The sequence below is a fragment of the Canis lupus genome, chromosome 5 (assembly GCF_003254725.2).
Source record: "Canis lupus dingo isolate Sandy chromosome 5, ASM325472v2, whole genome shotgun sequence".
In the NCBI taxonomy this organism is placed as follows: Eukaryota; Metazoa; Chordata; class Mammalia; order Carnivora; family Canidae; genus Canis; species Canis lupus.
The window spans coordinates 50,051,857-50,064,463 of NC_064247.1; the positions used below are offsets into that span (position 1 = coordinate 50,051,857).

Genomic DNA, 12,607 nt, shown 5'->3' on the forward strand with positions numbered 1-12,607 from the left:
AATGGTGCATTTAGTTATAATTAAATTTACATTCTAGCAGCTTGGAAACATTAAGTACCAACTCTTTGCTAGGTCTTGTATCAGGATCTATATGTCCATTTTCATTTAATCTTCACAAAAGACACACAATGTAAGCATTATCTGGTGGTGTTTCCATTTTGCCACTGAGGAAACTGGCTTAAAACAATAAAGTCATTTGAGTTACTCAGCATAGATAATGGCAAAACAAGAACTTGAATCCAAGGCTATTTGACTCTTAAATCTATTCTCTACTTATGCCACTTGACTTTTCATGATAGGGGATGATTGATTTATTCATGGATTCATTTTCCTAACACATTTATGAAATGCTTACCATAGGACAGCTACAACGCAAAACAGTGTATGATGAAATGTGTGGTGTAGACTCATGGTAACCAAATGAGGTATCAGGAGATAGGATCACAGAGAATGGAACCCCTAGAGATAACCTCTTGTAGAATGTTGGAATAAACTGGGTTGAGCTTTAAGTGAGCTTTAAATGTTAGGCAAATAAGTAAGTGAAATTAAGGGGACAAGAGATTTTAAATGGGAGAAAGTTGCAGGAGCTAAAGCATGGCAACAGCACAGTGGAGAAACCAACCTGTTTAAATGGCATTATGGGACCTTTTCTTGTGTTTTTGCCTCTACTTTCTAAGTTTTCTCTGCCATAGCTGTATGATCTATTAGAGTAACATTTATCTAAATAAGAAAAAGCCTTATTAGATCAAAGTGGAAGAATGATAGATAAGGTGGATACATGTATTAGTTAGGATACACATTGAACTGCTTATAACAGAGACCCCAAAATGCAGTAGTGTAAAAAAGATTGAAATTCACCTTTCTCCCACAAATGAGTTCAGATGTAAGCATTCCTCCCTCCAGGAGAGGACAGAGAGATTGCTTTGTACCACAAAGTCATGCAAAAGCTCCAGTTCCTTCTATGTTGTAGCTCTGGTGTTGCAATAATCTTGTGTGTGAGTTCTAGTCCAAGGAAAAGGGAATAGGGAAGGTGGTGAACAAGCAGCTTTTATTTAAGGATGAGACCCAGAGATGCACACATCACTACTTCTCATGTCCCACTGGCTATACCTGGAGAAGCTGGGGAATACGGTTTTTGATCGGGAACTCATATGGCTAGTTAATACATAGAGAGTGCCATCACTCAGAAGAAGAGAGAATATCTTCAACCCTTCATTTAAGGATGAAACCTAAAGAGTGAGTTAGAAAGAGCCCAAACTTTATACCCATAAGCTGTGTGCCAAATCTTCTTTTCTGCAAACTAAAAATGCTTTCTAGGATTGTTGTAAGAATCAAACAATCTCATGAATATCAGTTGGTTGCCAGGGTACCTAGCATACAGTTGATGGCTTATTTCTATATCTATGCCACTCTTAACTTTTTTTAAAAGTTGAAAGCAAGAAATTCAAGGAAAGTCAGTGTTGTTGCATCCCAAGCATCCCGTGATGGCCTCCTTGCTGGATAGGCTCCATTATCCCACTCTGGCTTCTTCCCCTTCATTCCTTTGTCAGTATCTTACCAGAGTCCCTTTGATAAAATATGTTCCTAGATATGTCAATAACAATAAATAATTTTATTATTAATATCAGTATTATGGCTAATCTTGCCATGGCTCCCATTTTATAGATTTGGAAACTGAAACACAGAGAAATCAGATAACTTGCCCCCAAATTACACTCTGTATGATTTCAAATGGATTTGTACAACTTCACAATCCAAGTTCTTCAACACCTGTTTACATCTCCCATTCAAACATCTTCAGATTTCTAATTACAAAGAAAACAGGATTCAAACTATTTTACTTGGCCAGAAGACTCTCCTCAATCTAGCTCAGATTACCTTGCCAGCTTCCTCTCCTTTCTCCTTACTCAAATGAGGAGATACTTTTTCCAGGAGCCTTTCCTGGCACTTGGCACCTGGTTCCTTTACATGCTTCCTAACTTGGTCCCATCAAATGATTTATTGTACAGAATAGTAAAAATAAGAACTGATGCTCCATTAGACTGTGAGCTTCTTTAATTTAAGGACTTGTTGTACCCCCCAGCACCCAGCTTTGACCTACCACATAGTCAGTGCTCCTTAATGAACCCTACACGGCAGTCAAACCACATAACTCATTTGTTGAACACCCACATTTTCCTGACTTCATATTTGCATACACTGTTCCCACAGCCTAAAAGGTCTTGCCTTCACACTGCATGTGCTTTTGCTGGCACCCTGACTTTCGTTTCAGATCTAGTTCAAATACCATCTCCTCTTAGAGGTTTTCTCCTATATCTGGGATAGAGATTCATGTCTTCTTTCAATAGCTTCATATCCTGTTATGCCCAAGATTGCGAATCCGAGAAACCACCAAGGAGCTGACACTGATGCAAGCGAACGAGGGTTTATTTGCAAGCCCCAGCTTGAGTCCAAGTATACCCGACATAGCGGAGCAAGGACTTGGAACCCGAAGTGGGTTACAGCTGGGTTTTTTATGGGCTGGTCTAGGGGATTTCCAGAAGGGATGGAGGAATTGGAGGAATTTCTCAAGTTCTGTTTACATTCTGACATGGGGCTTTCAAGGGCATTGAGCTCTGTTCTCATTCTAATATGGGACTTTCTGCCACGGGCGTGGGCGTGGGCTCTGTTCTCATTCTATTTTTTTTTTTTTTAAGATTTTATTTATTCATTCATAAGAGGCACAGAGAGAGAGGCAGAGACACAGGCAGAGAGAGAAGCAGGCTCCATGCAGGGAACTGGATGTGGGACTTGATCCTGGGCCTCCAGGATCACACCCCAGGCTGAAGGCAGGCACTAAACCACTGAGCCATCCAGGGATCCTCTCTGTTCTCATTTTCTAATATGGAACTTTCTACCATGGGGATGGGCTGTTGTCTTTCTGATATGGGATTCCCAGCCGCGGACATTCTGCAGTTTTTCCTGTAAAGTTCAGCTCTTATTCCCAGGGGCCTAAGATGGCTGTACTGTGCTAATGCTAAACTTGAGTGGAATGGCCTTAATTTTTCTTGGCCTCCACAATCCCTCTCTACCAGTATATATTTTTTAAAGATCTTACTTATTTATTCATGAGAGACACAGGCAGAGGGAGAAGCAGGCTCCATGCAGGGAGCCCGATGTGGGACTGGATCCCAGGTCTCCAGGATCATGCCCTGGGCTGAAGGTGGCACTAAACTGCTGAGCCACCTGGACTGCCCATCTACCAGTATTATAGCATGCATCACTTCTGCTGTGCCTTATTTTTTTTTTTTCCTGCAGCCAGGATTGCCCCAAGAGACTTTGACACTTTAGGAAAACACCATATCATATTGACCTTTGTTTTTTTTTTAAGATTTTATTTATTTATTCATGAGAGACACGGAGAGAGAGAGAGAGGCAGAGACACAGGCAAGAGGAAGAAGCAGGCTCCATGCAGGGAACCTGACATGGGACTCGATCCCTGGTCTCCAGGATCATGCCCTGAACTGAAGGCAGACCCTTAACCTCTGAGTCACCCAGGCGTCCGGATGTTGACCTTTATATTTCCCCATGTCTAACATAGCAATATTAGGAGTTGCCTGGCAACTCTCAAGCATTTTATAACTAACGAGTTGAACTTGAATTTGCTTTCCAAAAAAAAAAAAAAAAAAAAAAAAAGAAGACTTTGCTTTCCACACACTGTTCTCAGAAACTTAGCATAGTCCCCAGGAACTATCTGTGAGACCAGTGTTCTTAGCAGTTCATGGGCCCCAGGAGACTGGTGAATTCCTGAAACTGCATGCATGACTATTCATATGTATAGGATTTTACTGGAGAGCAGATCCATGAATACAGTAGATTTTCAAAGGATTCTGTGATTCAGAAGAGTAAGAACCATTGTTAATGTGCTTTATTCCTATTTCCTTAGGTCTGTTTTCTTTTTCTTTTTATCAGATAAAAATACTTCTGAACTATAAAAGCAATACAAAGTTAAAAATTTTTTTCTTTTTTTTTTTTAAAGATTTTATTTATTTATTCATGAGAGACACAGGGAGAGAGAGGGGGGCAGAGACACAGGCAGAGGGAGAAGCAGGCTCCATGCAAGGAGCTTGATGCGGGACTCGATCCCGGGTCTCCAGGATCACGCCCTGGGCTGAAGGCGGCGCTAAACCGCTGAGCCACCCGGGCTGCCCTAAAAAAAAATTCAAATATAATTTAGTGAGTGAGAGGGAGAGAATCTTGCCCTTCCTTGTGCCAACCCAGCCTCATACACATACATAAACACACTGAGCAATTACTCTATAGAATTTGATATATATTTCTCCAGACTCCTGTGTAATAAAAGTTTTCCTGTTTGTAACTTTTTATTAGAGCTTCTACATATCAGTGAGTACAAAATTGAACTTCCCAATTAAAAAAGGTTAGAAGACAAGCAGGCCATTTAAAAAATATAATATACATATTGGGGAAAAGATGTTAAACTTTAGTAACATATAGAAACAGGATTTTTTTTTTTTTTGGTCTGTTAGAATGATATGTACATGCATGTGTGCATACACACACACACACACACACACACACTGCTCAGGGCTGGTCAGAATTTAGAGAAGCAAATCTTCTCCCCTGCTGCCTGTGAAGTGAGAATCACTCTACTTTTCCTCTTTTCCTTTTCCTCTCTTTGTGTCTTTGTTCTGTGGGTTCTTGAGTTTAAGAACTTAGAAGTGGAATCTCTCCCAATTGTCCATCAAGATATTGGTAATCATGGTTTAAGCTCTTATCTCATTAACTTCCCCTCCTAATTTTTCTTTATTCTAAACATTTATTTTGCTTTATCTTACTATGTCAGTACTTAATCCCACACTTGCAATTTTGACCATTTGTGTTGAATTTCCTATTACTTTTGTTCACATTTTATCAGTTTCTGTGTTAATTCTTTTCTCTTCATTTTTCTATTTGCCTTCCTGAATCATCTTACTTTTTAACCCCTTGTATTCTATTACTTTCTCATTTTTGTAATGACTTGGCTATTGTTGTACATTGGACAGTAGTATACTCTACCTAAAAGAGTGTTCAGATGCCCGGTGTGTCATCCTGTAAAGTGACAGCATGATGACCAGCACAGTGCATGTGAAAAGTGTTAGACACCACCACAGTCAATACCAGGGCTCCAGGAGGTCACTTGATCTATCCATATTTACACAGTTGAGTATGCCATGAAAGTTTCTGATCCAGTTCTTTTTTGGTTGAGAAATCTACATGGGCAGAAAGCTGGAGGGGCTGAAACTCTGAAGGAGTTCACTCCAGTAAATACTAATGAAATGCTGTACATTTCATTAGTACAAGCTGAGATTCTAGGTTGTAGATGCACATTGTCAGTTAGGAGTCATTTAGTTTAACCTGAGATTTTTAGCCATTCCAAAAACATCTTTTCTGAATATCCTAAATTAGTCAAGAAATCCTTTTTATAAAACCTAAGAAGTTCATCCAGGCAGTCAGCAAGATGAAACAAAAAGAAAACATTTGCTTGATTTTTATGGATCCATTCCTACCATTTCTTAAAAGCAGAGACATGTACTTTAGAGGCAGATGAATCTGAGAGGGAATCTTGGGGCTACCCTTTCCAGCAAGATAGAACATACTGTGCTAGAGATGAACAAAGATTGGTGGAAGACTCTGGGCTGAACGAACAAGGGAAATATTGAGTTCAGGCTTGGTTTTTAATGTGGGAGCAGGGTGGAGAATGAGACTGCTGTAATCCATTGTATTTGCTTTGATGGGGACAGTGGGGTCCAAGGCATTGAGGGTGGAAAGGGAAAGCATAAACAGTGTGGATTAGGAAGGAGAGACCATAGATACACGGAGGAAATGGAGCCCTTCTGTTTGGTACCACTGCCTGAAGCTAGCCACAGCCCAGATGGACAAGAGGCAGGGATAAGGTCTACTCAGAGTCATCTCTTGAATAAACAAATCAGGAAATACCTTGATTTACTATTCACTTGAATAGTATTACCTTAAATACCATTCATTCTCATTCAACCCACTTGCACATACCTGCACATTTGTGTGTACTCCTGACATACCACGCACTCTTCCATTCTCTCCCTCCCTCTCTTTCTTTCACGTCTTTGTCCACAAACCTTACATAATGCCTGGCAAAGTCCCTTCACCACTCAGTAGCTTTGTGGTCACCTTGGTGACATTGCTTGGGCTTCGACTCATTTTCCTTTTCTGAAAGATCAGGAAAATCATTAATGCCACAGGGTGGTTGTGAGAGTAAATGAGATAAACATGTCACCCAGTGTCCATGTGCCCTCCTCTAGCACATCACCTGTGTGCTCTCGTCCTCTCTGCTGCCATGAGTGTGCGTTTCTTCATCCCTTTGCACACACAGAGCCCATTCATTCCTCGGGGGCTCAAGTGGCTATGCGCCAGGTACCAGAAAACAAATTGCCTTTCACACTGTTGCTCTCATTCTTCCTCACCAAAATCATTGAGGGAGGAATAATTTTTTCCTTTTTGTAGCTGAAGCTCAAAAAAAAAAAAAAAAAAAAAAAAGTAAAGCAACTTTCAGGTAGTGAACCATAGAGCTGAGTTGTCCACATAGCTCCAGAACTAGAGTGGTTTTCTACATAGCAGGCCCCAGCCCTATCATGAATTTTCAGTCATCTAGCACGTGTTGAGGAAGGGGACATTCTCTTAACTACTTCAACAGCTATGATTTACTAAGAAGTCCATGCTTGCAACCCCAGACTTACACTAAGTCTCTCAGTCTTCTTTGGCGAGTCAGGTATTCTGAATCCTCTCTCCTCACTAGACTCTAAGATGTTTCACGGTTAGAGACCTTGTTTTATTATAGTTACATCTTCATGCCTCATTCTTGGGTTCACTCAATTTGTGTAGGTTCAATATATGAGTGAATGTTTACAAGGAACATATAGTGAATTCAATCCAAGTCTAGTTGAGAGGAGGGGAAAAGCAAACAGAAGAGAAAGGTACCCATCATGCCAAGGTACACAGAGACTCTCCTTGGTACAAGACCTTCCCCAGCTACACACAACCCCTCTATTCCTGGACATACAGACACATGCATATTCAATTGTGACTATTTAACTGTTTTTCAGTTTGTAAAGAAATATGGAAACGTTTTTAGTGTGCAGATGGGTGACATGCCTTTAGTTGTTGTAACTGGATTGCCCTTGATCAAAGAAGTTCTTGTGGACCAGAACCAAGTCTTTGTGAACCGCCCTATCACACCTATCCGTGAACGTGTCTTTAAGAACAGTGGTAAGTTTCTTAACGAATGTAAGATGGGTAAGTTTGATATTCTTATAGTCTGTTAAAGGTACCTCTGTCACTAATTTTCCAGCACTCTCAAGGAGTGGGTGCATTCCTACAATTAAAGAAGGCTGGATGCCCATATTTCCCTACTGAAGGCACCCCCTTAGAGAATTTGGCAGGGTCTTATCAGGTATCTGGAAGAAGCTGTGTCTCCTGCATGAACTTGCTCTGGAAAGCTTGATAAATAAGTAAATGCATTACTCATTGATAGCAGAAGAAGAGGCAATGTATTCTCGCTCTCTCTTTCTGCTTCCCACTCCAATCTCTTCCACTAGGAAAATGGATGTGGATCTGCTTCCTTCTGCTGCTTATGTAAGTCCCTCTTCTTGCTTTCTAGTTCCTTATGCTTTCTTGTTAGGGCTGTGCCCACAGAGTATCTCAAGCCTTCCATTCTGTATTAGAACAGTTTGGCAAGAATGCTTAAAATTATCATTAAATAAACATAAACACTTAAAAAACTAAATGGATAACTCAAATCTATTACTCTACCAAACACCTTTTTTTTTTTCCAGGTGCTTCCCAATTCCTTTTTGAAATAGTTTATCTTCCAACTCTACATCCACTCACTCCATTTATTATGTGAAAAGCACAGTGCTAGGCACTAGCTACACAACAGTGAGTGCAGATCAAATCCATGTCCTTAGGTAACTTACATTCTATTCAGAAATATAGTATCAATTAGCTCTAATAACTTAAAGCATTAGGCTTATTAAGATATGTGCAGGATGCATTTATTAGGGACAGCTAATCTAGTTCTGGGATTCAAGGAAAGCTAATATACATAAGTGACAATCAATTTAATAAAGTCAGGAGGCAATAGGACAGCTGAAATAGAATAGGAAAAGTCCCTGAGGGAGGAAGGACAGTGAACTTGAGGAAGTGAAAGGTAGCCAGTGTGTCAAGTGCAGGGATTAATTAAACTGGAGGTAACTAAAGGAAGATGAACTGCTGAGCTTGGCCAGAAATCGTTCATGCTAGCTCTTGTTAAGGGTGTTGGGTTTTAAGCTAATAACAATAGAAACTCTTTAATTATTTTATTTTGTTTTAATTTCAAGATTTTATTTATTTGAGAGAAAAAGATAATGAGCAGTGGGGAGGGGCAGGGGGGAGAGAGAGAGAGATAAGTACACTCCCACTGAGCAGGAAGCCCGATACAGGACTCCATCCCAGAACCTGGAGATCATGACCGAACCTGAAGGCAGGCACTCAATTAACTGCCTAAGCCATGCAGGCACCTTACTCTTGAATGATTTTAAATAGAGAATGGAATGATCATATTTACATTATACATTTTAAAAACTTATGTAGGTTGTAATGTAGAAAATGGTATATGGGGAGCAGAAGACTACTGTAGCATTTTAGGTTAGACAAGCTCATAGCTTAGATTAGGGAGATGGCAAGAAATGATGATAGGGTAGGCTCAACCAGATTAGTGGCAGTGAAGATACATGAACTTAAGGTATCTAGGGGGATAAATCCAATAAGATATGATGACCTAAATCAAGGAAGATGGGAAGCAGAATGAAGTATTAAGGTAGACACCCAAGTGCAAAGATGATGGAAAGGAGGGAACGTTTGGAGGACAGATGTTTAGTTTGGCTTGGGTATGGAGTTATATGGACATGATGAATCCAATCATGGATATGGTGAGTTTGAAAGGCTTTTAAGTAGGCGAATCAGGCAGACCGTTGTGTATATGTGTCTGGAGCTTGGGGACAGAAATAAATGGTCACTATCAATAGATGTTATTTAAAAGTATAGGAGCTGATGAGATTTCCCAGGAATGGGGTTCCTGGGGAGAAGAGAAGAGGCTGTAGACTTTATCTTGAAGAAGTCCATCATTTCAAGATTTGATAGAAGATGAACCAGCAAAAGATATGGGAAGGAGGAAAATCTAGAGGATGTGCTGTCCTGAGCACCACTGGAAGAGAGGGCTTCAGGAAAGAAGTGCCTTATGCTGCTGAAAGATCAAGGAAGATAAGATTGAAAAGTTTCCCTGGATTTGACAGAGATGGCCATCTTGTGGAGATGGTGGAGGCCAAAGCCAGACACTATAAGGAGTTGGAAAGTACTCTGAAGGTGAAGAAAAAAATGTAGGATGGCCTTATTGGAGTTGTAAAACAAATGGTGGACTGTTGAACACAAGGTGGTTGTTTTTTTGTTTGTTTGTTTTTCCCACTTTGCCTTTCCATGTGCTATTCTTTCTGTATGAAATACTCTTCCTTGCTTTTTTGAGTCATTTCTTTGATGTAGTTTTGGAATGTAGGTGAGGTTTGATGGGGGGAAGATCTGGAGCCCATGACCAAGAAAGAATTCTTGAGACGTCTTTGGTGCAAAACGGTGTTCTTATTAAAGCTGCTACGCCACGGTTGTGAGGGGTGACTGATTATACACTTGGGAGTTGAGGGACGTAAGGAAATGGATCAGATAGTTATTAAAGGTGGTCATCCTATGCTTTGTCTACATGCATTTTACATCAATAGAGGTAGTTCCCTAGGACAAATATGACTAAAGAATAAAGTCATCAAGAAGCCCTCTTTGAGGTCTAACCTTGACAATATTCTAATTACAAGGAATCATTGGCTAGTGGGAGAAGACTTGTCTCAAGAGATAAGGCCATCCTCAAGTGCATCATCTAATCCATTTATTAAAAATTGTGGTCATCCAATATCTCCACGAGTCCATAGTTAGCCCCAGAGAGAGGGTACACTCTGGCTTTTACGGAGTGATTTTGTCATCCCAGCCATAGAGAATTGGTCAAAGTGCTAGCTGGGTTATGTAATTGTTGGGGAACCAATGCCATTTTTTTTTTCCAGCTATTCAAATAATCATATGCCCATGGGGTCCTGTTATTATCCATAATAACAAGCAAGAAGATGGTCTATAAACCATTGTAACAATTTCTCTCAAGTTTACCTCAAGTTGTCTAGCATCAGTTTTTAGGGCTTTAGGAAAAAAGGCAGTTTTAGTTTTTAATGACTAAGTCAAGAGAATGGAAGAAGATTGGAAACCTTATTTGGAGAGCCGTAGCCCAAGATTTGAGGAAACCAGAATTCAAGATCTAGCCTAGTTTATAATAAATAGTGTTAAAATTTAGTATCTACAAAGATGTGTTATTGAAACATGTTCTCTCTGTAACGACCCTTATTTTTAATCAGAGATAGCCAGATCAGGACTAATTTATTTGAAAAACAGGTCTGGTTTTAACAAACGTGGCCTAATTATTTAAATAAACTTAACAAGAAAAATGATTATTACATAGATCTTTTAGAATCTGCTTTGCTGGAACTTTCATAAGGAATCTCTAGGTTGAACTCTTAGTAGCCTCTGCAAGCCAGAAGCTAAGCCAGGTACTTGCCATCAGACGTGCCTACAATACCTGTAGACGTAGGTGGCTTCCTCTTCATGAGGTCCCAAATATATCCTAAGGTTCCTACACCTGCCAGGAAGTGACATTCTTCACTCACCTCATGAGGCTGCTGGGAACTCTGTAAGCAAGGTATCAGGCCAACAGTTCCAAGGGGCTTTATATAAGGCTCCTTGTTTCATAAAGTCGATCTTAGTTCCTTAAAGCTGTTTGGTTATATTAGAGTCTATGCATGTCTCTCAAATATGACATTCCAGTCAAAGCCTTGGTAAAATGACCAATGTTTCCAATGGTGTCCTGTTGCAAAGAGAACAGATTCTTATTGAATTTATGCAAATGACTAGGATTGCCATGGAAGAAAGAATATTTACTGAGAGACCTTTTGAATTTCTGAGGGTTCAGATAGAAAAGTTAAATGCTTTAATTTGTTTTATTATTATCATTTCTGTATATAATTGATGTCTTAAAAGAAAGTTTCCTTAGTCTGGAAGACCAAATACTAGAGAACCAGCAATGTTTCAACCAAGAGTTACAAAATCTATAATCATTTTTCCCAATCACTTAGTCCCTGATACTATTCTTATTTAGTTTGAATGCAGCTTTAATTAGCTCTGGAAATTCTTACCCATTTCCATTTTATGATCTTAAAGATATTGAATACCTGTATTTGTCCTAAAAGTCCTTTACATGAATCTCCTTAAAGATGAACCATTTTATAGAATAAGGCCTATAACTATAAATGACAAAAGACTCAAAAACGGACATGGTTAAAGATCTGATGAGAGTTTACAATATAGCTGGTAAGGAAATCTGGTTATTTCTGTGACACATAACACTTCATTAACCAAAATATTAAGTAATGGCCTTATACTGGAACATATTAAAACTTTAGGAACTAGGTATCATCTTTAGAATAGTTACAGCATTTACCCAAATTTAACCTAATGCTTATCATTTGTTTAGCAGTGCTTCCAGAGTAATTTAACATACCAAATAAAAATAATATGTCAAAGAGACTTCATTTACAATTTAAATCTTGGGAAGTTTGTTAAAACCTTAGAACGTAATAGCACATGCCCAAATAGGATTACAGATCATTACAAAATTCAATTTTTTAAAATTTAATCATGGTGACAATAAGAGATTTCAAAGGTAAATATGTAGGTTTATGGAGTTGTTAGCAAAACTTAGCTTTTTTAATATTGAGACGTTTTAACCAAGTAATCAAAGACCTGATAAGGACAAAACATAGAAACTGGCTTTCTAAATAGACAAAAGAAAAAACTTTATTTACATTTTCTTATCAAGAGCAGATGAACAATTCAAGAAAACTTTGTCTTTTTAATCAGAAAGCACTTTTAATCATATACCACCAATGCACTTTAAAATCCATTCATTTCTTTTTTTTTCTTTAAGATTTTATTTATTTATTCATGAGATACATGGGAGGGGGGCATGGGGGGTGGGCAGGAGACACAGGCAGAGGGAGAAGCAGGCTCCATGCAGGGAGCCCGACATGGGACTCAATCTGGGGGGCCTCCAGGATCACACCCTGGGCTGCAGGCGGCGCTAAACCGCTGAGCCACCCGGGCTGCCCTAAAATCCATTCATTTCAATTTTAGTCTGTCCTCATCACACTAAAATTCCTTTCCAAAGATTTCCCTTCACAAACCTTCTACAACTTTGTTTTGCATTCAGATTTTGTCCCAAGCTTTTTCTTTCCAGTCTTATTTAGGCAAAATCACCTTCTTTTACCTTCAACAAAAATATATTCCCATACCTTAGATCGTTCTTACATTTGCATTACTTCTTTTATTTCCACGTCTTAATTACATTTAGCAGAACTTGGCAATCCTAGAAACCTTAGTCTCCAGTGAAAACTGAGTAGTAATCAAATATGAACTG

General features: G+C 39.2%; 1 protein-coding gene and 1 long non-coding RNA gene across 3 annotated transcripts in view; one reads left to right on the forward strand and one right to left on the reverse strand.

Moving 5' to 3' along the window:
* The window catches only part of LOC112647122 (cytochrome P450 2J2), a 42,194-nt gene that overhangs the window by 5,833 nt on the left and 23,754 nt on the right, over window positions 1-12,607 (forward strand). The window contains exon 2 of the mRNA XM_025427838.3: window positions 7,119-7,281. Within this exon, the coding sequence (XP_025283623.1) occupies window positions 7,119-7,281 (163 nt within the window). The remainder of the gene's footprint in view (window positions 1-7,118; window positions 7,282-12,607) is intronic.
* The window catches only part of LOC125755132 (uncharacterized), a 34,587-nt gene continuing 25,187 nt past the window's right edge, over window positions 3,208-12,607 (reverse strand). Inside the window, exons 4-6 of one of the 2 annotated variants that reach the window (XR_007410827.1) lie at window positions 10,803-10,999; window positions 6,135-6,225; window positions 3,208-4,189 (exon numbers count right to left, since the gene is read on the reverse strand). This is a non-coding gene — a long non-coding RNA (uncharacterized LOC125755132). The remainder of the gene's footprint in view (window positions 4,190-6,134; window positions 6,226-10,802; window positions 11,000-12,607) is intronic. The other variant, XR_007410825.1, reaches the window with a different exon arrangement.